We start from the raw sequence: 25,472 nt of genomic DNA, 5'->3' as shown, positions 1-25,472 counted from the left end.
GTTAGTGAGATCTGCCTAAAGTATGAATATATCAAATCTCATTTACATTAAATAAGATGAGATTTCAGTATTTTTCTTGCGCAGGCACACTTTTTCTAGGGAAAAAAAAATCGAGTCTTTAAATTGTCAAGGGAGTTTAATAGTGTTAATTCCACGTGTAAAATAACATTGCTGTGAAAATTCTGTATTTTATTTTTCTTATTAAGATACATTTTAATATTTATTTTTAGGTGTTTTGAACCTAATTTGAAATAAGTTGGGACTATTTCCTTAACCCTCCCTCTCATCTCTTGTTCATTCTTGTTCTTTTAAGGGGGAAAAAAATCTTCAGCATCTTTTAGTATTCTTTCTTTAGGCTTACTCAGTTTTTTTCCCTCCCCTCCCAAACTCATCTCCTGAAAAATAATAATGAGTATTTATTGTGATCACTAGCTTTCCAGTTATCGTCAGTTGAAGCAGGCCCTGTCCTGGTTATCCTGAGTGTCCATCACTTGTTTTTAATCCACTATGGCAAAAATGGATTATGTGATCTTATGGCCATCACCCAATTTATTAGAACTTCCTATCATTTTTAGTATGTAGCTTCCTGGAATTTTTTTTTGTTTTCCTGGTTCAGACCTGCTTGAGGCCTTATTACATCTATAGTGCCTAAGTCATTTTTTAGAAGCCTCTTTTAATGCCATTCTGATCGATCACTTCTAAAGGTATTCTGTGTGGTAAGTAACTTTTTTTCCTGTTTTAGGTAGAATGCAGAGGAGGGGGCTTTTGACATCTGTTTTTAAAGCTGAGTGCTGAGTCATCAAATGCTTATGTAAAAATAAAGAACTTCCTATCATTGTCTTAGGCATCTTCAGAGTAACTGTAGTAGTGTAAATTTCAAAATAGCAGTTTTTCATTTTTAAATGAGTAAAAGTCCTGTTAGAAAAGTGGTTGATGTGTTAAGGTTGGGTTTCCTGCTTAGGTGTCTCTGAAACAGTACTCTCAACCTTTCAGCTCTCCCTGTTCTACTTCCAGGGAGGTCTTCACTTCAGAAATCCAAGACTCATATTCATCCAGCTTGGTGTCAAGTGGGCTGTTGCTGCCAGAATTATCTTGTGATTATTTGAGAGATGTATCAGTTTCTTCTGAAGTACAATCAACTGTAGAAGCCTTTGTAGCAGGTGTGTAACAAGGCAAGTGCCCAGCTGCTGCAACCACTACTCTTGGAGATACCCTCCCTGTGAATATGAGGACTCAAGGCCTCATGGAAGGCTCCAGGGAGCAGTGTGTGGTTCTTTGGAGCCTTTGTTTCTTTTGGCAGCTCTTCATGGAAAATGTATTATGAAAACACCAATATAAAGGTGTAAATGAGGGATGTTATACATTTTTTTCCCCAGCTGAGTCCAGGAGGAAATTTCCTATTAACAAATTACTTTTGTGATTATAGCAACTTTAGTATTGTGAAGTAACCTGAGCTTTCTCTCAACCATGTATTAATAGTGTTTGTGAAAATAGCTTTGAAAGTGCTTATATGTAGAGAACACCTTTTCATAATTGTGGATACCAGTAAGCATCAGAGCTTTTATAAAATTTGCTACTAAGATCAAGTTCTAAAGCATTCTGGTGAAGAGAATCTAAGATCTACATAGAATAGATTTTCTAAAGTTTAACAAATAATTTAAGGTCCAATAGCACCAAACTGATAAATAGTGGTGCATGATGTGTTAGAACCAGGAAATTAATCTTGTTTCTGATTTATAACCAGAACCACTAGAACATTTCATCTAACATCGTGGTTTGATTCTGTATTTTCAGTTGAGAGGATGGAAAAGTCCTGGGAATAATCCCTGTGGTGTTAAAAATCAAGGTGAATTAACTTGCTGAATCTGGCATACAGTATAAACTCTGCTCACCTCAACATATGCACACTTAATTTTTTGCTTGCTAGAACATGCTGCATCTCAGAATATTTATTTATTTAATAATATTGGCAGCAACTAACTTTAAATATTCTAGCAGAAATGTTTCTTAGGTTTTTTTTTTTTTTTTTTTTTTTGATGTTAACACAAACCTTGCTTTTTGTGACAGTGTAGCTATACAGTGTTTTTGCTAACATAACATTAAGAAAATTACAGGGAAGATCTCCTGGAGTCTTTAAACTTATTTTTAAAAATTCCTTCAGTGAGATGGTGGTATAATATTGAAGGTAGAAAGACTCATGATCAGGCTACTTTGACCCTGATTGGCCCTTTTTGATGGAAATACTGGATCTCCAATAACAGACATTTCATTTGAATTCATTGGCTCAAAGTGTCTTAGAAAGCCTGTTTTCTGAAGATACATGTGTTTTACAAGTTGCAGAATTTGTTTTTTCTGGGACTAGCTTTTAGCTTTTAACAGTAACTGATAGCTAAGCTTAACATTTACATGCACATCACTTTGCATATCACAGTTAAAGACTTCTTTTTAAGAATGTCAAAAACAACTGGTTGTGGTCATGTACACCCAGGAAATGACAAGTTCAACATCAGCCCCTGCAACACAGAGATATGGCCTAAGCAATTGAGCCGAGATCCTGTCTCAAAATAAAAAGGACTGGGGATGTAGCTCAGTGTTAAAATGTCCCTGGGTTCTGTCCTTAATTCCAGCAACAACAAAAAGAATGTCAAAGACAGGTTTTTCAATGCATAGGGGATACATTATCACCACCTCTTAAGAACTCCCTAATTTAGCTGGGAATATAGCTCAGTGGTAGAGATCACAAGTACCTACAAGGCCCTGGGTTTGATCCTCAGCAGCAAAAACTAAAACAAATAGAACTTTCCAATATTAGAGTTGTGAAGTCCTTTTTCTTTAGTTCCCAAGACCTACTCTGGCTAATAAGTTGGCTTTAATCAACTATTTATTGTAATTTTCAGTATAATTAAGAAAATCAAGTAGCATTACACCTACTACATCTGTTTTAGTGGTTTCAGGTGTGCTTTAATCCTTTTGTCAAGTACTACCGATATAAAAAGTGAATTTTATTTTTTCTAACAATCCTTTTTTTTGTTTGGTTAATAATTCTGCAGTTACTTCTGAAGTGACAGTTACATTTCAAAGATGTGTAGCTACTCCACTAACATTTTCTTTTTTGTTTTGTAGCCAGCATATGCTTTCCGAAATTCTTTTTATTGTTGGTATATTTTTATTCATATTATTAATAACATTCGTCAGATGTTTGGGTTTGGCCTTTAATTTTTAAAATCATTTTACTTCTAAAGAAGTCTTACCGTGGCAGGTTTCTGGGTTTGGGAATTTATTGGAAACGGGACATGAGAGTACTTTGTGGTAGTAGGTGATTATAATTACATGCCAAAACGAGTACACATTAGTACATGTAAACTGTTAATATGGATACAAAAATGGAAAGAAAAACTTCAAATTTGGGGTCTACATATCTGAAAACTAGACAAAAGATTCAGAAATCAGATTTAAAATTGAGAAGATAGTCATGGGGTTTGGGTTTTGTAGTCCAGTGCTTAGCCTCTGTGAAGCTCTGGGTTGAGTCCCTAGCACCAAAGGAAAGAAAATAGTCATAAAGATAAGTAAAAGCTGAGTAGGCACAATAGGATTTTTTTTTTTTTTAATGCCAGTGGGAATACAATGAAGAAATTAACTATGAGAAATGGTTAGTTGATTATGGGGATGTGATAAAGTTGTATTAAAGAGACTGAATTGTGTTATTTCCAACAAAAGGGATCCTATGATTTACAGGGATGTTTCGGGAAGGCAGGCGCTGCATATATATTTTGTTTATAACACAATTTTCCAGCTTTATATAACAGCATGCCATACTGCTATAATAACATGAACATGTTTGCTTTGAGATTGAAGCTAGTTTTAATAGGCAGTGATAATTAAACCCTCTAGATTCTGTAGTTGGAAAAATATTTTTACAGTTATCAGCATACCACTATAGAAATATTGAAGAATGGGCATTATGCAGGTAAGATGGGATCCAGTGGGCCTCATATTTTTGTAAATACTGAATGTTAAAGCAGAGTTACCGTAAGCTACAAAAATTATCTTGTCCTGACTTTAAAAGCTAGATTTTTGATAATGTAGCTTATTGGTAGAGTGCTTGTCTAGGATGCATGAGGTGCTGGGTTCAATCCCCAATTCAAACTATAAACTTTTTGATTTTGGACTCAGTTGCCTTTGGTGGACTATCCATAACCTAAGATTTCTCAAATAAATGCTACATGTATTGCATTTAAAGAGACTAGTGAACTGAGATTTTATTTAGGCTAAAGATCTTGATAATTTTTTTAAAAATGTAGTTCTCAGAATAAACAAAAGCTTATTTTGTTTATTTTGGCTGGTAAAACGGTGGTGCCAACCATGGTGCATGGATCTTTTTGAATTAGTGTTCTTTTTCTGTCAACCTACTACTAAGTATCCACACTTAGTTGGCCTTATTGCTTAAGATAAATATGCATTCTTAGCCTAAAATGTCTACTTGCTGGGCACAACATCCTTTAGATAATGTCTAGACTATGATTTGACTTCACTGCATAAGTAGTAATTGTCATGCAAATATGCCTAAATTAACTTCTTTGGAGTGATAAAAATAACATTAACTTTAGTCTCCCCCTATCATGAAAGAGGTTTGATGAACTGAATCTAGTTGGCTTCTTGGAATTAAAGTGCTGTTTTAAGTTAAAACTAAGTATTGTTTATATTTCATGAAATTTGACTAATGTTATAGCTTACTGAGCAGTTTTCTTCTGATATAACCAAAAAGCTGATACTACTATGTGTGGGAACCCTTGAAAATGGAGTGCGTTTTCAGGATGAGGACCATCACCCAACATGAACTCCTACACAGGATATAGGGAGGTGGTAAATGATGGGGGTGGCAGGAGGAGTGAAGGACTCCGGAATAACTATAAGGTTTATCAAGATAGAATTAGTCACACAAAGTGAGTGGTAGTCTGTCTATCCGAAGGACTTGTTTTATCATGTCTATGTTAGAAGGAATCATTTCCTAAAATCACCTAAGGACCAGTGAAATTCAGCAGAGAAGATGAGCCTTGTATGGCAGCAAGTGTTGCCCCAGAAAATGAGAACCAAGTAAAGTGGGACGGTTTGATTGGGAAAGTTGGGTTTAGCCCAAGGACTTAAAAAAAAAAAATCAGTTGGCAACTCAGTTTTTAACTCTTTGAGCTAGCACTTGAACAGGTGTTTTTGTTTCATAAGCTTTTTTGGAGGGCAGGGTTTACAACAGCCTTTTGAGAAAGTAACTTAAGATGGTTAAGGGAGATTTTGAGAAATTGAGGTAAGATTTGTATAGTACTAAAAAAAACAGCCCAGACCAGGTGTTCTAATTCCTGTTCCAGTCATTTTGCCAAGTCAGATAACCTCTTGGGATTGCTATCTTGATATAGCTAGTATCATTTACATTGAGTATAAAACCTGAACAGTCTATATTCAAAGAAGTCACGGTTTGTCCCCTGAAGCTATCCTCCACCCAGCTAGTTCTATTATTTTTATCTACTCTAGAATATTGTAAGACATGTCTGAAGTTACCTGGTCCTACTATTTGTTATTGGGTACCTGGGTGGGTTACCGTCTCAATAAATTATATTGAGCTTATTTCTTAAATGTATAAAATATACATTCACTAACTTTTTAGAGTGGGCATGAAAGTAATTCAGTGTTTCTGAATGCTAAGTGATCACAAATTCTTGACTAAATTAAGCACTTGGTACACTTTCACTAATAATTCATGTAATGTTTAACTACTGAAATAATGCAGACTTTGATATGACTTTTATTTTGACAGTTTGTTGCATATTCTAAGGACCCAGACATAGGCTTGGTGGCCCGTCTCTTGTTTTTCCTGGTTTATGACTTTCGGCTTTGTGGAATACGGCTGAGATGAAAGGATTTATTGACGATGCAAACTACTCTGTTGGCCTGTTGGATGAAGGAACAAACCTTGGAAATGTTATTGATAACTATGTTTATGAACATACTCTTGTAAGTGCACCATTTCATAATTTCAAAATAATTTTCCTAATTTGAAAACATCAGTGCTTTGTTAATTTCTAAGAAGTTAATCTGATAAAAAGTGTTTGATTTCGGTTAACTTTTCCAGGTTTTAAATTAACACTGACACCCCTACCTTGAACAGTGTATCTCTTTTTAGTCTACATTATTTAAAAATGTTTCATAATTGCCACTTCTCTATTTTTTAGCACCTAACTCTTATGTTCTGTTTATTTTCTTAAAACATTGCTGGAAAACCTAATTAGCACATGGCTTCTTATTAATTTTTCTCAACCTCATTATTTAATTTTCTTTACATATGTTGATTATGAATTTGATAATTTATACTGAATGTTTACTTCCCAGGAGAGTCAACCTGTACAAAGTCATACATTCCAGAATTATATTCAACTCTAATTTAGATCATTTGTTTTTATTTTAGACTAGTAGAATTATTTTCATTTATTAACTTACTAATGGATTCCCATCCCTACCCCAGTACTAGGGATTGAAGCCAGTGCCTTGGGTATGCTAGACAAATGTTCTACCACTGAGCCTCATCACTCTATCCCTTCTATTTTTTTGAGACAGGACCTTGCTAAATTGCCCAGGCTGGTCTCAACTTGGAATCCTCCTGTCTTAGTTTCCTGGTTAGTTGGGATTATAGGCATCTGCCACGATGCCTGGCTAGGATTTGCTCATTTTGGGGGGAACTAGTTTCCTATATTCTTCAAATTTGTTGGATTATCATGTTATTTTAGTGTTCTGTAATAGGATACCCAAAAGACTTTTATCCTTCTTTTGACTTGGATTCTACAGAAATGCTAGAGCAGTCTTCCCTTACCCTAGCAAAATCTCTTACTTTCTCATCCTTCATTATCAAACTTTGAACTTATACTGTTCAACCAGCTCCTAAGAAGCTTGTAGTCAGATTTTAGTGCCTTTTCTCTTTATCATTCTCTTCTAACTGTAACATTTTTTTTCCCCCTGGGTCAGGTATAATCTTAGAAATACCTTAATATTCTTTGTATTATCTCCCATTATCCCTGGTTTGCCTGGCACATGTTATTTAGAATAGTGATCTCCTAACCGCACATTTTCTGCTTAATTTCATTGAATATTCATTAAGTACAGTTTCCCCATTCCCACAAGTTCATTAGTTTTCCATTGCCTACTCTCATTCTTCCAGTTTCACGTTTTGTCTAAGATAATAAATAAAACTGAATACCTGGTGTTTTATCCCAGCTCTCTTTGCAGTTAGCCCATTAAATACTGGCAGTTGAACCCAGGGGTGCTTTCCACTGAGCTGTACCTTCAGTCCTTTTTATTTTTTGAAGGGTCTCACTAATTTTCTGAGGCTGGCTTTGAACTTCCCATCTTCCTGTCTTAGCCTCTGGGCTCACTGAGATTATAGGCATGTGTCATTGCGCCTAGCTTAATGTGCAGTTTTAATGGAGGTATATCCTTTGTTGAACATTCCAAATTCTCCTCTCTGTAGTCAAAAAATTATATCCTGAACTGCCAAAGTAACAGTAGCATGGAAGGAAATAGGTCTCCTTCACTCAACTACTAAAAAGTAAAATTGGGAAATTGATTCTTATGAGAGCCCCAAAAGAGTGTATTGTATATGCCAGTATAGCACATACAGCAAAATGTCAAATTTTAAAAGATCAACACTAGGGCTAGAGCTCAATGGTAGATGCCTCACATGGATGAGGTACTATAAACAGAATGAAGATAAATGTGTTTTAAGTTTTCTTTTAATGTTTACTAGGACTAATTTAATTGTTAATAAAAAAAAGTTGAATATGCTAGTGAATATAAGGAAAAGTGAGGATTATTTTTCTACTTATGATAGTCTGTTTTCAGTGGTTCTTTGTTCTTTGTTTTAACCATAATAGACAGGGAAAAATGCATTTTTCGTGGGGGATCTTGGAAAGATTGTGAAGAAACACAGTCAATGGCAGAATGTAGTGGCTCAGATAAAGCCATTTTACACAGTGAAGTGCAACTCTACTCCAGCTGTACTTGAGATTTTGGCAGCTCTTGGAATTGGATTTGCTTGTTCCAGTAAAGTAAGTATTTTGGATTATTTTTTCACTAATCACAACATTTAGAATTCACTTTAACTTCTAGCTACCCACAGCAATAGCAGAACAAATATTAAAAAATTTTGACTTCTGGATGGATTTTAAGTAATTTTATTCAAACACAGTCCCTATTAACTCTTCAGTTTTACCAATAGAAAAGTTTCAATGTGATGATCTTTTGAAAAACTTTCTCTGTTAATCATGAACTTTATTATTCATTCTTAGGCCTAGAGCTAGCTCTCTAGATCAAACTACTACTGACTAGCAAATACTTCTAAACTGAGGGGTTTTTTTTTCTTTTTAAATGGTTTATTTTTACTTTTTTAAAACAAGTATAGGGAAGCATTAAATATAATTTTAGTCTAATCAAAGATAGCCTATGGGGGCTGGGGATGTGGCTCAAGTGGTAGCACGCTCACCTGGCATGCGCGTGTCGCTGGGTTTGATCCTCAGTACCACATACAAATAAAGATGTTGTGTCCACCAAAAACTAAAATAAATAAATAAATAAATATATATATATATATATATATATGTATATATGTGTATATATATATATATATAATTTTTTTTTAAGAGAGAGAGAAAATTTTTTAATGTTTATTTTTTAGTTTTTGTCGGACACAACATCTTTGTTTGTATGTGGTGCTGAGGATTGAACCCGGGCCGCATGCACACCAGGTGAGTGCACTACCGCTTGAGCCACATCCCCAGCTCTAAAAAATAAATATTTAAAAAAAAAAATTCTCTCTTTCTTAAAAAAAAAAAAATAACCTATGAATTTTATGGACAAGGCCTTAGATTATCTTATAACCCATCACTGCAAAAAAGTATGAGAGTAATTGAATGAAAGCAATCAAAGTTTTTCCTTTTAGATGAGTGTTCAAAATGTCTTTTCACAGAATGAAATGGCTTTACTGCAGGAATTGGGTGTATCTCCAGAAAATATCATTTACATAAGTCCTTGCAAGCAAGTTTCTCAGATAAAGTATGCAGCAAAAATTGGAGTAAATATCATGACATGTGACAGTGAGATTGAATTGAAGAAAATCGCACGAAATCATCCAAATGCCAAGTAAGTCCAAAAAAAAATAAGTACTTGAATATTATCAGATTACTTAGGGCATGAGTTTGTGTTTTGCGGGGAAGGAGGGAAATTTTTGGTAGAGCAGTGGTATGTAGGTAATTACAATTTATCTAGAGTTCCTATATGAAAAATGCTAATAGCATTTTTATTGATTGTCTCCTTTGGTCCTCTTGATGAAGAATTGGGATAAAGTAACTTGCACTTTGGGATATAATCTTAATTTTAAATTCAAGGGAAAAAATAGTGTGAAAATCAAATTAGAGACCATAGCTATATTAAGAGTAATATTTTCCTGAAAAAGATGTATCGTATCTGTATTTTTTTTTTTATTGAGCTATATAAGTTTTGTAAGGTATCCTGGCAGCATTTATTGCTCTGAAAACCTTGGGATAAAGTCCTTTTGGAAGAAAAATTATAGGGAATCACTTTTCTTTAAAAAAAAAAAAACCTAACTGCTTTGTGGTCTTAAGACAAACTTTGACGTGGTTATTTACTGTGTTAAATTGTAAACCAAATGGTACCTTCTTCATAGAGCTGATTCTCCTCTTGGAATGATTTTGCTTTCATCAGTCTTGCCTTCTGATCATTTGTCATTCACTAGGAGTTCCATGGGTAAATGGTTTTACAAACAGCATTTATGTATTCGTAGCTTTTGGTAGCTTATCAATTACTTAATTCCTGATAATAGAGACATTTAATCAGTTTGTCTTGGTTTTCCTGGTTTTAAAGGAAATATATTTGAGTCAAGCATAGTAAATGCTGCCATTTAGACACTTGTAGTAACTAAAATATTTAGTGTGTATAATGAAGGGTTACCTAGCTAAAAAAAATCTAGGAACTTTGACACTAAAAGTCCCAGTGTTTTTATTGAAAGACATTGATGGCATTGCTATTCAATTTAGTCTTTCTAGGTGGATTTATGGACTGATGGACTTCATTTGAAAGTAATGTTTCTCATTACAGAGCCCAAATGACTCTTGCTGCTACAAGAGTCATAAACTTGCTGCATTTTCCAAAATCCCATCCTTGTAAGCTTCATGCCTTAGGCCCTAATTGCTAGTTTTTTCTCTATACAGGATTGTTTTTCATTAGGTTCACTTGATTCATCCATCGCTGGATTTGGGAGCACTGACAACATAATCAACACACTTCCTACAATCTTCAGGCTTCAAATGTGCTGATGATGATGTAAACCAACTCTGCCCCAATCATCTTCCTCTTCTCTTAGGGTCTTACTACATATTGCAACAGAAGATGCTATTGGAGGTGAAGAGGGTAGCATGAAGTTTGGCACTACACTGAAGAACTGTAGGCATCTCTTGGAATGTGCTAAGGAACTTGATGTCCAAATAATTGGGGTCAAGTGAGTATTTGTTTTAAACTTCATTTTATGGTGATAATCTTTCTCTCTAGAACGTCATCTCTAGCCCCTATATCAATCACATCATTTTAGGTTGGATGGGTGGGATTTACTAGAATTTAATGAATATTAAAATGGCATTCAATTGCTAAGTCGTCGTAGGTTTTGTTTCTCATCTGATTTTTTTTCCTCCTTTTAATCCTTCAGGGCCATTCCAATAAATCAGACTTTGTTTTATCCTTTAAATTTTTTAAATGCAAGGAAACCTATATTCAGAAGTGTAATGATTTGGTCAAAATCTCAGAACAAATTAAGGATACAATAATACTAAGCCCCAGGTTTTCTGGGTTTCCAGTCCATTGCTAGTCTCAATTACAGTGAAAGATCTTGCTTTTTAAAATGTTCACAAAGATGTATAGTTCATTGTATATCTTTCCATATATTTTGTACACACACAAAAAATTGGTAACCTTTTAAATGAAATTGAAGATTGGGCTGGGGGATGTAGCTCAAGCTGTAGCACGCTCGCCTGGCATGCGCGGGGCGCTGGGTTTGATCCTCAGCACCACTACATTAAAAAAAAATAATAATAAAGATGTGTGGGTCTACCGAAAACTAAAAAATAAATATTAAAAAAATTCTCTCTCAAAAAAAAAAAAGAAAAAAAAATTGAAGATTGCTGTATTCTGCACAGTAGATAACATTTTTGGGGTGTTTACATTTCTGTGGATTTTGACGTTTGTATAACAACTGCCACAATCAGGATACAGTAGAACAGTATTTGAGTTAAATTTAAGAATTCTAATTTGAAGTATGTAATATCACTAAGAAGTAATACTAATAAGTATGACTCAGCCAATTGAATTGATGTTTGTGTTTATTTCACAAGTGACATAGTTTTATATTTGGTCAGATACATTTGTCAAAATTTGAGATCCCATTTGTATAAAAGCATGTCCTCTTTTATTACAATGAAGTGTGACTATCTGACTCATTAAAAAAAAATTTGTCATAGCATTACAATATCATTCAAACATCACCATTTCTTAAAAGCCTAGTATCTTTGACTTGGATAATTAGAGGCTACTGTTCTATTAGATATTTGATGAAGTTAATGTATGACTAATGGTATCAATATGGTGAATGATAATTGAAAGGAATTAAAGTGCTTTGAAAACTTAGTACTGCTTTAAATTTATTACTCTTATTTCTTTTAGATTTCATGTTTCAAGTGCTTGCAAAGAATCTCAAGTATACGTACATGCTCTATCTGATGCTCGATGTGTATTTGACATGGCTGTAAGTTTGTTCTTCAAATTATTTTGTATTTTAAGCCAGGATATTATTTAAGACTAAGACTCAGTATTGTTTTTTGTCTGTGTGAATTACTCAGTTTTACATATGTTTAATAGTACAAGGATTCAGGGTTCAATGTAGTCATACTCCTTAAGTGGGTAAAGGAATGAAATAGTATTTTACATGTCTAAAAGAGTGCAGGTAACATCAGGGAAATGGTAATATACTTAACATCAAGTTAATCTGTTGCTTGTTAATAAAAACCAAGAATTTGATTACTGAAGATCAGAAAACAGATCAGAAAACCTTCAGGGGAGGGTTTGAAATGTTCTCATATCCAAAAGCATTTAAAAGTTTTGTTTTGTTTGTTTTTCATCTCTAGGGAGAATTTGGTTTTACAATGAACATGTTAGACATTGGTGGAGGCTTTACAGGAACTGAATTTCAATTGGAAGAGGTAAACATTTTTCAGTTGATGGATATATTGGAATAATTTACCTTCTTTGCTTCTTATTGAGCCAATAAGAAGTTTATGGCAGAACATTCATAAAGAAAATCAACAGGCAATGAGAAATCCTAGTCAATTTTGAAGTTTAAAATTCTTGAAATTTTTTGAATTCTTTGGCTAGAGATTTGGCTCAGTGGTAGAGTATTTGCCTAGTATACATGAGGCCCTGAGTTCAATCCCCAGCAATGGGGAAGGGGGAAAAAAAATCTTTGAACCGGGTTCACAAAATATCCCCTCACCTAGTAGTCCTGGTCAGGTCAGCCCAGGGCTTGGTGAATACTAGGCAAGCCATACTGTCAGTATCACACAGATTTCCTATTTTAGTTTCTATTCTTTTTTTTTTTTTTGGTACCAGGGATTGAACCCATGGGCGCTTAACTGCTGAACCACATCTCCAGTCCTTTTTAATTTTCACTTAGAGACAGGGTCCTGCTAAATTGCTTAGAGTCTTTCCAAGTTGCCAAATCTGGCTTTGAACTGTGATCTTCCTGCCTCAGCCTCCCAAGCTGCTGGGATTACAGGTGTGTGCTACTATACCAGGCCCTTCAGTTTATATTCTCCAAATCCAGATTAACTTAATTTCAATAACTGATGTCTTTCACCTTCTTGTTCAGCCCTCTTTCCCTCATTTTATAATATTTAGAAATTTGTTTGAAATGAAATAAGGCTTTTAAAAATTAATGCCATTCTGGTTGTTAGAAAATTTTAACTTGAAAAGCTGAGTGGTAGCATACATGTGTAATCCCTGCCCCTCGGGAGGCTGAGACAGGAGGATTATGAGTTCAAAGCTAGCCTCAGCAATGGTGAGGTGCTAAGCAACTCAGTGAGACCCTGTCTCTAAATAAAATACAAAATAGGGCTGGGGCTATAGCTCAGTAGTTGAGTGCTCTTGATTGAGTTCAATCCCTGGTACTTCCCCCACCAACATTTTTATTTTTATTTTTTACTTGAAAGCAAACTTGTGCATTTTTGGAGAGGTACCTAACTAAATAGCTAAGCTTTGTGGTCTGTAATTAGAGCTTTTTAATTTTCCTAGGAAAATTTAGTAATAGATGCGAAGCTCTTAATATTGAGAATTCTGTAATCGAGCATTGATACCATAATCTGGAATTTAAAATCCATAGGTTAATCATGTTATCAGCCCTCTGTTGGATATCTACTTTCCTGAAGGCTCTGGCATTAAGATAATTTCAGAACCTGGAAGCTACTATGTGTCTTCTGCATTTACACTTGCAGTTAATATCATTGCAAAGAAAGTTGTCGAAAATGATAAATTTTCCTCTGGAGGTAAGTTATTAAAGTTCATAGTTTTATTTTTGTTAGTAGATAATTCCAGATAGTTTGGGGGTGAATAAATGCTCAAAATTATCGGTAGTTTTCAGCCAGCTGGGGAATTTTTCAAAAGGTAGTTTCATAAGACTTTAAACGCAGCTCTCTTGGTATTGATGTTTTATATATATGTGTATATATATATGTGTGTGTGTGTGTGTGTGTGTATATATATATATATATATATATATATACACACACACACACACACACACACACACATGCTTGAGATGAACTTCCAGATGATTGGTTCTCATCCCTTATCAAAAGCCAGTTTCATGTGATCTCTGTTAACATTCCTCTTGGCCTCAAATGGATTAGAGGGAGAATCTAACCTATATTTTTCTTACACAACAGAGAATCTTTATATCCATTCTTCAAGTCAAATCAGTAAAAATGCATTATTAGATAGTATCAGTTAGTATCACTATAGGAAAGTAAGGCTTTAAATTAATGTGAGTTAATTGCTTTTGGTATGGATTAGTCCATAGGAATATGAACAATTTACCCAATACTGTCCTTTACAGTAAACGTTTCCTCTCTTCCATAATTAAAATGCAATCCAGGATCACATATTGCATTTATTTCCCTTTTTTCATCATACTTTTACCCCGTTGGTTTTAGCATTTATTAAATCATTCTAAGTTTATTACTGTGGTTGCCCTTTAAAGGATAGTTTTTGCTTCCCCCACACATTGATACATATTTATTGAGAATTGTACTCAATAGGTTATATAATCTATTACTTTCATTATTGTACAGTCAGATTTGAGTTCTTTGACATGCCCCATTATTCACTGAAGACTTTTGTAGTTTCTGGTACATGAAGATGTTCTAGGATCCCCAGGCACAAGAGGCGTATGCCCATAATATCCCAGCTTCTTGGAAAGCTGAGGCAGAATGATATCACAAGTTTGAGACCAGCCTCAGCAACTTAATGAGAACCTGTCTCAAAGTAAAAAATAAAAAGGGCTATATGCTCCCTGGTAGAACACCTAATTTAGCTTCTTTGGTATGATAAAAGTAACATCACATTTTAGTCTCCATAGCATGAAAGAGATTTTTTTTTTTAAAGAGAGAGAAATTTTAATATTTATTTTTTAGTTTTCAGCGGACACAACATCTTTGTATGTGGTGCTGAGGATCGAACCTGGGCTGCACGCATGCCAGGCGAGCACGCTACCGCTTGAGCCACATCCCCAGCCCATGAAAGAGATTTGATGAACTGAATCAAGTTGGCTTTTTGGAAATGAAGCCATTAGTATTTTTAAAGTTAAAACTAAATGTTGTTTGTATTTCATGAAATTTGACTGATGCTACAGCTTAATGAACCCTGGGTTCAATTTTAAAAAAAAAAAGAAAGAAACAGTGTTCCAGGCTCATTTTATTCTTTCCCTGCCTCAGTCCTGTCATCAGTCTCCAGGAGCCCTGGTTCACATTTGTGAAGGGTAATATTTAAAAATCCAAGAAATGAATATTAGTTTTGCTAAGTAGAATTGTTGGTCAGAGAATGGGTGTTTTCAGAGGTTCAATGTTGTTTTACCTTTTCATCCTGCTACTGTCAGTGTATATTACATGAGTCTGGTTGCTCCCCATCTTTACTGATGTTTTGGTATTGCCAGTCTTTGAGTTGATCCAGAAAGTAGGTTTGTGGAGGTGATGGTAGCTCATGATGTAGAACTTTTTTCATGTGCTCATTGGTCATCTTTGGTGAAGTGTATGTTCAGTCTTTCAGGCTAAATTTTAAGGTATTTCATTGAATAAGTTTTTTTCTCTTTTTTAAAGTTACTATATTGAGAAATGTGAAAATTATACTGGTCTTATAGATAATTAAACTCAGTTTATTTTATAATACATTCTAAACCACTATATTAGACATATTATTATGAATGTATCTTTTTTCTTAGTAGGAAAAACCGGGAGTGATGAACCAGCTTTTATGTATTATATGAATGATGGTGTTTATGGTTCTTTTGCAAGTAAACTATCTGAGGACTTAAATACCATTCCAGAGGTTCACAAGGTAAGTTCTATTACAAATAATACCAAAATTTATTTGGTAGTTTAAAAACCTAGTTGTAGGGGGTGGGTGTTGCTCAGTGTCAGAGCCATTGCTTAGCATGTCATGTCAGCAACCCTCCCTCCCCCAAAAAGGAAAAGAAAACCACAACTAGGTTTTATTTTTAATATGTGCCCCAATTTTTTTGAGAAAATACTTTAGAGTGGGGAGATGTCCCTGTTTAGAGAGTTCCCCCCCGCCTTTTTTTTTCCACTGAGCCCTTTAGTCTGCTGTGTTTGTGTTTAATGGTATCATTCTTTGTGCCTGGCCCTAGGTCTTCCTTCCATGGACAGTTGAGGTTGAGATCCAAGCTAGTGAAAAATGCTTATTATCACCCTAGAACATCAGTACCTACATGAGTTTGAGTAAAAACCTTATTTAAAAAAAAAGTCTTTTCCTTTCCTACAGAAATACAAGGAAGATGAGCCTCTCTTTACAAGCAGCCTTTGGGGTCCATCCTGTGATGAGCTTGATCAGATTGTGGAAAACTGTCTGCTTCCTGAGCTGAATGTGGGTGATTGGCTTATCTTTGATAACATGGGAGCAGATTCTTTCCATGAACCATCTGCTTTTAATGATTTTCAGAGGCCAGCTATTTATTACATGATGTCATTCAGTGATTGGTAAGCTGATTTTTTTTTTCAAGTAGGTATAGGATATTTGGAGGTGACATTTTAGATTGGCTAATATGTTCTTAAGTGGATAATTTAATTGAAAAATGATAATCTTAAGGATTACTGGAAGGCTAGTTATGGCTCTATTATTCATTTGTTAAGTGATTCTTCTTTGCAAAGATAATTTGCAATCTTTTGCTTACTTCTTTTTTATATATAGGTATGAGATGCAAGATGCTGGAATTACTTCAGACACAATGATGAAGAACTTCTTCTTTGTGCCTTCTTGCATTCAGCTGAGCCAAGAAGACAGCTTTTCCACTGAAGCTTAAACAGGCATTCACGCTTCTTTAGATCTGAAGTTAGCAGGTTAAGCTTGTCTGGTCTACATTCCGGTGAAAAAAAATTAAACAATCTTATTCTGTTAATTCTCTTGGAAACAAAAATTAATAGTAATAGCTATTTGGGACCAGACGAAATCAGCTTTCATTTATAATTCATTTCGGGGGTAATGGGAGATTTAGATAATGTATCCAGATTTAAACTTACCAGTTTGAACAGCCCCTTAAGTGTTTAAAATAAAATATGCAACAAAATGGATGACTTAGTGGAGATGGAAGCCCACTAATTGGGTTCCCCATTAAACCGTTTACATACAAGTACACAGTTTTTATACTAAGGATTCGTGTTTAAAAGTCTTGTAAAGTTAATGTCTTTCACCCAGATATATCAGATGTCAGTGGAAGGCAAACGTGACTTCATTAGATACGTTTAGTGTATTTAGAATGTGTAAATTTGTGCTTTGAACTGTAGTTTAATAAATGTAAAATTGCATCATAGTATTTGTTGTATTTGACCTAATGTAACCCTTGTATGATTGCAATAAAATTTTGTGTAGATTTTACTGTTTTTTCAGGCTAAAACTTTGGGAAAGGGGCTAGATAGGAAAGGTAGTTTTGAAATAGATGTGTATATGGTCTGTTTTGAGGGTTATTTTTCTTTATAGCCCATTTAAGTTTAGTTTGGCTTAGTCCATTTTTTTTTCCAGTTATTTAATTAGTAATTTAAAGTGTGGTAAATCATTGTGAAGTTCAGATTCATTAATGGAGAGTTGATGTGCTTAATTAAGCATGATGTTTAACCATTTTAACACCAAAAACTGTTAATCCTACATAAACCAATTGTAACAATTAGTAGGTGTTTCTGTATAGGTAGAATGCATAGAGTACCTTAGTAAATCTTTGAATCACAAATCTTTCGGCTGACATGGAAGATTCTATTAAATACTTTGAATAAACTTGGTTGGGGGGAGGGAGATAAAATTGCAGAAAACTGCAGAGCACTAAAACTTAAAGAAGGGCTACATCTATAACCAGAAATCTGATGCTCTTTTGCACAGAATATTTAAATTCAGAATGGGGAGGGGGTATGGGGTGAAGCACACTTAATTTTTTCTTTTTTCTTCAATTTTTTAATTGCAGTGATTTCAAATTTTAGGATTCTCTTTTTGTTATTGGTTTGAACTATTCCCTTAGTTTCTTGTTTGTTTTTCTATTTGTTCAGCTTAGCAATTCCTTTAAAATCTTTCATACTAAAATTTTATGGTGGTTGGGGAAGGGACTTAGCAGCACTAACCTGACAGTTGTCAGGAATTTGCTTTGTTCACTGCTAGTGTATTAGTAATCCTAGATCTCAGAATCACAATAGTAATAAAGTAAACAACAGGGGTCATTTTTTCCTAACTTACTCTATGTTCAGATGTGGAATTTCTGTCCCCCAAGAGGAAATGTGACTTCACTTTGGTGCCAATGGACAGAAAATTCTACCTGTGCTACATAGGAGAAGTTTGGAATGCACTTAATAGCTGGTTTTTACACCTTGATTTCAAGGTGGAAAGAAATCGATCATGAATCTCTAATTTCAATCTCAAACCAGTAGGTGCTTAATATTTTTGATTTAATTAATGCCCATTTTTGAATTTCATGGGTTCTACTAAAAAATTTAGGACCCCAATCCATTGTCCTCTAATTGCCCTTGGACTTTACCAAGGTATAATGATGGGGTTTTATGCAAAATTCCAATTACCATGCAATCTTTTTTTTTTTTTTTTTATTAAATGAGAAGAATTAACACTCTACCTTCTTCATATATTGTTGGTTATTGTGGTCCAGAAATGCCAAATCCTTTAAAAGATGGTACAAGTTTTGAGTCATTTGGCTTAACATTTACAGGCTTGAGCTTCATGGCATGTCAATTTTGCCATCCCATAGGAGAGCAACAGTTCAGAGTTGCAGGTATCACATGTGAATGATATATGTGAATGAAACTTTTAAGAAATGTCTGTATTGTATTTGAAGACTGTTTACCATAAATCTGAAGTTTGAACCTATGTATTTCAATTTGGTATGCTAACAACTGAATTAATGTAAAATCTTTTTATATACTATTGTAATCTCAGTTCAAAATTTAACTGAAAATATAAAACCCAAATGATTTCTATATAGTAAATTGAACTGTAAAGGTAACTTGTGTGTGGTTCTGAATACACAGATAAAATGTTTTTATTCCTCCTCATGTTTTACTTTGATGGCTTCTGTCACAAATAGAGGTGAGATTTTACATTTCAGCTTTGTGTATATTGCAACTATTTTTTTCAGAGTCTTCATTATAAACAACTTAGTAAGATGATGCTGGGTGTTAACATACATGACAGTGAAGGTTTTGATGAATCTCAGTATAGGAGCGAGCAAGGATGTTTTAGGGGCCATCTTTTCTACACACTTTATTTCACCAGCATTTTGTTTTAGACTTGGATTATAAAATAGTTTTGTATAAATTTAGATATTCCATGTAATGTGGGTACTGATATTCAGTACACAATTGGGTTAAAAAAAAAAAAAAGACTTATTTGCCAACTGTTGGCTTCAAGAAATCCTCTGAACTGTGCTGAATTGAATATCAGCATCTCTTTGTTCTTGGAACACTTTTGTTGATTGGGCAACTTTATAACGAAACTCTGTTTTTCCAGAAGGTACATTAGGTTTAAAGACTTCTTATTTAGGCATTCCAGTATATAGATTGGCAGTTAAAAGTGAAAAATTGACTCCAGTCAGGTTCTATTTCTGCTTGCCACTCCCTGTACATGGTGGTAATAAAGGTACTAGCTTTCTAAAGTTAAAGGGACATAACACTTCTAAGGTGCCCTGAGTCTTGGTTTCCTTGCATATAGGATGGAGACAACAACCTAACCTTATTAGATCACTGGGGATTAAGAGAAAACTCTTAAAAGGGCCTAGCTGCATTGCCTGACAAGTGCCATCTCGCTGATGGCTTAGTCTCAGGGTAACTAGTCTCTGGCATTCTGCTTTGTCCTTGTACCTTAGAGTAGGGAATGTCATGCACTGCTGTTATTTTTACCAGTTGGTCTGATTTTAATATTACCCTCCGGTGTTAACTAAAAATGTAGTAATTTACACAAATTGCCTGGCATGAATCAAAATTCAAGTTGAGGAAAGCCTACAAATTCCATTTTGAAGGCAAAAATATTGAATAAATTTGTTCAGATATCTGTTGGCTCTCAATATGGGAGGGATAAACCTGACCTAGGCATAAGAAACAGTTTTTGGTCTTGACTGGCATTTGCTGGAAGCTGAAATGTGGAATGAGCTAATTAGCTTTTAAGTATGGCTGGATTCCCACTTTTCAAATAAGCTATTTTGTTTCCCTTGGAAAAAACCACTGGTGGAAGGGCGGGGGGAGCATTGTGTTGGATAACAAAATCAGCCCCTTAGAAGTTAGTAATAACTAAGGTATGAAGTGATGTGAATATAATTTGATAACTGAAAGGAAATATTAGATGCTGCATATGGATAATGTCCCTTCTGCAGTGCACTTTAGGGGAGGGGGAGGCAAGAATTTTAATTATCTTGATATCATTGACTTCCTTTATTTTCTGCTTATCAAATTGCTCCACTTTGGGATGTTTTCTCAGCTTTATATTCTAAGACATTTTTTCTCCCTCCAGTTTTACATTTGCAAAGTAAGGTTGCATCACTGTCTCTCATCTCTGAGAATGTTAGTGTTTTGGAATGCCTTCCAGTTGTGAATAGTCTAATTTACCTTAAATTGTCTTTTTAAAAAATTTTCTTTCATGATTAAAGGCATTCCTCAAATGTCTGGTAACACTAGTATCTAAGTGGGGAACTAAAGTGTATTAGCTGCAGTGAGTAGGTGCTCCTCATCTTCCTGAAGGTGGTGGGCCATCTGTCCAGCAGGGCTTCTGCTTTCAGCATTAGTAGGGCACTCCTGCCATCCCAGAGAATGTGTGTCCCTTTCCACTCATTCATTGACCCTGGGAATCTGGAGTCTTAAAGGTGGAGAGAAGGCAATTGCCCAGCTGTGTAGCACAGCAAAAGGGATCTTCACATACTTCACATCACCAGTCCTTATTTTACACCCGTCCTTGGAAGAGGATAAGGGGGTACTGCCAATTCCTATAGTTTCTCAATTTGAGTCACTGGTTTCACCATTGCTCGTCTTGGAATTTCATTTCCTGATACTACTAAATTAGGTCCTTTCTAACCCCCCTCCCCTTTTCCATCTTTTGATCTCCCCATCCCCAACCTTGTGCATTTTGCCCTTTTAATTTAGTAACAAGAATAGGTGTTTCCAATCCATCAATGATAATGTGACCTTCATTATATATCATATGTACAAGTGTCAAATTATTAAGGGACCTTAAAGATTTGGGAACAAAACCTCTTGGAGCCGAATTTGAGAAGAATTTTAAAGATACTCTGGTATTCAAAATACAAAAAGAGATGCACAAGGTTCAGGAATATTGTTTTCAGGGATAGTACATCTAACCAACGATTGTTTGCCATAGTGATATACAGAAATAGAATCTTTATATCTGCGTGTATCCAAAATTGCTTTAAAACAATGAAATAGGATGTATTCAAGTTGTATCCTTACATAAGTCTGAAACATTCATTCTGTTTTTTTATGTTGCTACAAACTAATTGTGTGGTACTGGGGATTGAACTTGGCCTTGCACATGCTATGCAATCATGGAGCTACACCTGCCCTTTTTTTAAAAAAATTTTTTTTTTGAGATGGTCTCATTAAGTTAATACTTGCCTCTAATTTGTGATCCAAATAAGTACTGAATGTATGTCAGTTGGGCTGATGGGAAGGATGTGAAAAGGGCAGAGTGCAGAGCTGAGTTGCTGAGTTCATGCAGAGCAGGAAACACTCCTTTCCTTCTCAAATGGCTGGATCCACTTCCTTCCACCCCTGCCCTTGTACTGCTGGGAGTTTTCCTAGCAGTTTTCCTAAAGTTGTGCAAAATTTTACCAATAGAAGGTGGGGTTCAAGGGTACATTAAAATTTTGTCAGTAAAACATGACAAATCAGATGAAAGCAAATTTTAAAACACCAGTGCAATTTAACACGTTAAATACCTTGAAAAAGGAAGTGGAAGGGATGCAGCTTGTGAACCCCTGTCTGAAATGGAAAGTTGTTACACCAGGTGTGGATGAATGTAGCTCATGACACATGAAGTGAGGTACAGGTGGATGCTTGAAGTGTTTTTTGAATTATCTTTTAAAAAAAAAAAGTGAGAAAGGGAGAGAATTTTATTTTTTTAAAGAGAGAGGAGAGAGAGAATTTTTAATATTTATTTTTTAGTTCTTGGCGGACACAACATCTTTGTTGGTATGTGGTGCTGAGGATTGAACCCGGGCCGCACGCATACCAGGCGAGCGCGCTACCACTTGAGCCACATCCCCAGCCCTGAATTATCTTTCATATGAGATAAAAACTAGATAAGGAATGACTTGGTGGGGGGGGGGGGGCTAGGTTAAAAAAATGGGTAAGATTAATACAGAGATTATTCTAAGGTTCTGTTAAAGATGACCCCATTTTTGACTCTCATGTTCCTGGGGGCCAAAGTTAAAGGAACACATTTAAAAAAAAAAAAATTCAGAGACCATAGATTTGTGTGAGACTATTATTTTTAATTTTGAGACAGGGAGGGTCTTTTTAAGTTCCTTAGGGCCTTCATACTTTGCTGAGGCTGGCTGGCTTTGAACTTATGATTTTCAAACTCCAGAGTTGCTAGAATTACAGGTGTGCACCAGCGGGCATGTCATGCAAAACACTTCTCCAGGACAATTTAGTTCTAACTGCTGTTTCTGACAGATGCCACCCGCCAGCCTCCTTGGTGCACAGAGCCACACCATTCTCATGCTACAAGCTGGAGGTGGTGGGGGCTGGGGAGCTCGGAATCTGGCTCAATGGTGCTAGAGTGCTTGCCTAACATGCAGACACTCTGGATTATCATCCCCAGAACCAAAAATGGAAAGAAGAAGAAGAAAAAAATCAGTGGTTTGGGCAGCAGTGTAGAACATCCCACTAGGTGGCGCTCATGGATCATCTTGAGGTGCAGCAATTCTCTACACAACTGCACTAACAGTTCCTAACACATTTCTGATCAGCACAGTCACAAGTGCCAGACCTCCCTGTCCTTTGTATTGCTGCAGTGTGTTTTGAGGTGGGGCGGAGCCAGGAGAAGGGATTCCTGCCTCACTTTCTCTCCCCTTCCCAAACACCCCAATAGCAACTGCCTTTGCCACTGGAAGTCCCCTCAGAAACTATAGGTTTCCAGTTACCAAGACAATTTCAGGGGCTCTGAGCTCAATGTGAACTGTCAGGGATTTGGGAAGGTGTTCCTGTGTGTGAAACAATGTACCCAAAAGTTGGAAGGGCAAACCTCGGGGCAATGTGTTTATTTAATATTCAGTTCAAATCCTGGCTTTTCTAGGTGGACGTGAACTTCAACTCCTTCAAGCTCCTCAAGGACATGCCCGCAGCTACATAAAGCCAGGTTTACTTAGCTCAGTGTAGAACTTAGCTTAGCTCAGTGCCTCAAAGGATCCCACAGTGACTTTGGAGTCACTCAATGAGAGGGTTGGGAAAGACTTTCTGGGGTCTGGTGGTTGAGTTGGGACTTGTAAAGCAGGTAATGATTGGGATTCTTCCGTAGGAAGAAAAGGGATTTTGGCTGATTATTTTTTTTTAATTTTTTAAAAAATATTTATTTATTTATTTTTAGTTATATGTGGACACAATATCTTTATTTTATTTTTATGTGGTGCTGAGGATTGAACCCAGGACCTCATGCATGGCAGGCAAGTGATCTACCTCTGAGCCACAACCCCAGCCCTTGGCTGATTATTCAGGCACAAAGCAGGCATGATTTTATCTGGGAAATGATTCTCTGTGGCTTTGCTAAGACTGTGGGTCTTTGTGGTTGAGAATTTAAGATCTTGAAGGTAGCCAGTTCCCATAATATATTCAGCAGAGTGTTTATGCAGGTCTTGGATCCCCCCACCCCTTGCAGCTTTCTGATTTATACCTAAGATGATGATTCACCAACGTGAGAGATTGTTTCTCTGTCCTGTACCTGGCCAAGATGCCTTGCTCTTTTCTGGCAATCCATATTCTCAGGTGAATTTTCCCATTAGCATCACCTCATGGCCTAGTTCTCCATTTTTGTTGCTGCTGCTGGTTTTTTTTTTTTTTTTTTTTTTAAGCCAGTGTGTGTCTGTGTTGCCCAGGCTGGTCTCAAACTTCTGGGCTCTAGTGATCCTCTTCCCTTAGCTTTCTGGAGAGCTGGGACTGTAGGTATATACCATCTGCCACTTTGTGCATATCCCTCGGCTCCCATGCACCCCTTGCTTGAGATGGTGCCAGGGCCAGTCTGAGCATGCCACCTGCTCCCTGTATAGTCTCTGACTGGTAGATTCTTCTATTCTGCTATATTGCAGTAACCGTTGAGGACACTGGCTGCATCTTGTTCATATCACCAGAGCCTAGCATAGGGCCCTGCACACATAACAGATTTTTTTGTTTGTTGAGTGGATAAACTCACAAACACACTTGTTTCTATGATTCTACTTCTGGGCTTATCCTGAGATGAGGTGACCAGAATTCCATGTTGCTGCAGGGACAAGATAGAATCATCATTATTCTTTCATTCACACATTTAAGTAACACCTATTTATGGAGAACCTATTTCATGTCTGTTGGTAGGAACACCATGGAGGGCAAACAGAACATGGCATTTTCCTAAGGGACACAGGTACAAATTGAATCAACACATATATGTTAAGATTACAAAAGAATCATCTTTGAGAGTGCAACACATGGTCCTAAAGAGCATATGATGGGGGGATTTGGCCTGGTCGGGGAGATTTCCTGGGGAAATGCTAGTTGTGCTGAGAGATGAATGAAGAAAAGTTGGAGGGAGATTGCTCTGTGCAAGGGGTTGGAGCATGTGGAAATTCAAGAGCCCAAGAAAGATGGTACCTTTGGAGCCTAGAGACTACCAAAGGCATGGTGCAGGAGAGGGCCAGACCAGGCAGGATTCTGCAGGCCTTTTTATGGATTTCCATTTTTATCCTAAGAAAAATGGGAGCAGCATTGTTTTATTTTTAGCTCTGGGGGTATTTCAAATTTGCCAAATGATTCTGCAGGCCATTAGCCTGGACAGCTGCTCATGGTGACCCTGAAGGATATGGGGGTGACATAAATGAGTGTGTTTCAAAAGAATGCATCCAGCTTCATTGTGCAGGAAGGATGGAGTAGTGTTAAAGTTGACAGTAGGAGGCCTGATTAAATTCTTGCATGAGGACAAGATGGGGGTGGTGAAAGAAGGGAGAAGGGAGGAATTGGAAAGCCACAATGTCTGTAATTCCAGCCATTGGGAGGCTGAGACACAAGTTCAAGGCCAGACTCAATAATTTAGTGAAACTGTCTTAAAAAAAAAGACTGGGGGGACTGGGTGAGGACTCAATGGTAAAGTGCTCGCAGGTTCAGTCCCCAGTACCAAAAAAAGTAAACACTAAGGATGGAGAGGATTTAAAAGATGGCTAAATTTTTAGCTTGTGTGTGTGTGTGTGTGTGTGTGTGTGTGTGTGTGTGTGTGTGTTGCCCAGGCTGGTCTCAAACGTCTGGGCTGGATGGATGATGGGCTCCATCACTGACATAGGTCACAGTGAAAGAAATGAAGGGGAAATAGGTATACAGGGGATGTTTGTGGTCTTGAATATGCTG

General features: G+C 36.2%; 1 protein-coding gene across 4 annotated transcripts in view; it reads left to right on the top strand.

The window, feature by feature from the left end:
• The window catches only part of AZIN1 (antizyme inhibitor 1), a 30,284-nt gene extending 13,020 nt beyond the window's left edge, over positions 1 to 17,264 (top strand). Inside the window, exons 3-13 of one of the 4 annotated variants that reach the window (XM_081265873.1) lie at positions 1,015 to 1,160; positions 5,807 to 6,003; positions 7,914 to 8,087; positions 9,005 to 9,177; positions 10,418 to 10,552; positions 11,767 to 11,848; positions 12,228 to 12,302; positions 13,478 to 13,640; positions 15,590 to 15,705; positions 16,150 to 16,364; positions 16,576 to 17,264. In XM_081265873.1, the coding sequence (XP_081121999.1) occupies positions 5,902 to 6,003; positions 7,914 to 8,087; positions 9,005 to 9,177; positions 10,418 to 10,552; positions 11,767 to 11,848; positions 12,228 to 12,302; positions 13,478 to 13,640; positions 15,590 to 15,705; positions 16,150 to 16,364; positions 16,576 to 16,687 (1,347 nt within the window). In that variant the 5' untranslated portion in view covers positions 1,015 to 1,160; positions 5,807 to 5,901 and the 3' untranslated portion in view covers positions 16,688 to 17,264. Of the gene's footprint in view, positions 1 to 1,014; positions 1,173 to 5,806; positions 6,004 to 7,913; positions 8,088 to 9,004; positions 9,178 to 10,417; positions 10,553 to 11,766; positions 11,849 to 12,227; positions 12,303 to 13,477; positions 13,641 to 15,589; positions 15,706 to 16,149; positions 16,365 to 16,575 lie in introns of all 4 variants that reach the window. The other 3 variants (XM_081265874.1, XM_081265875.1, XM_081265872.1) reach the window with 3 other exon arrangements.
• Positions 17,265 to 25,472: the final 8,208 nt, after the last annotated feature.

The sequence above is a fragment of the Spermophilus citellus genome, assembly GCF_964194105.1.
Source record: "Spermophilus citellus genome assembly, chromosome: 14".
Classification (NCBI taxonomy): domain Eukaryota; kingdom Metazoa; phylum Chordata; class Mammalia; order Rodentia; family Sciuridae; genus Spermophilus; species Spermophilus citellus.
The sequence above is the reverse complement of the archived record's forward strand: the minus strand, read 5'-3'. Positions and strand labels throughout refer to the sequence as shown.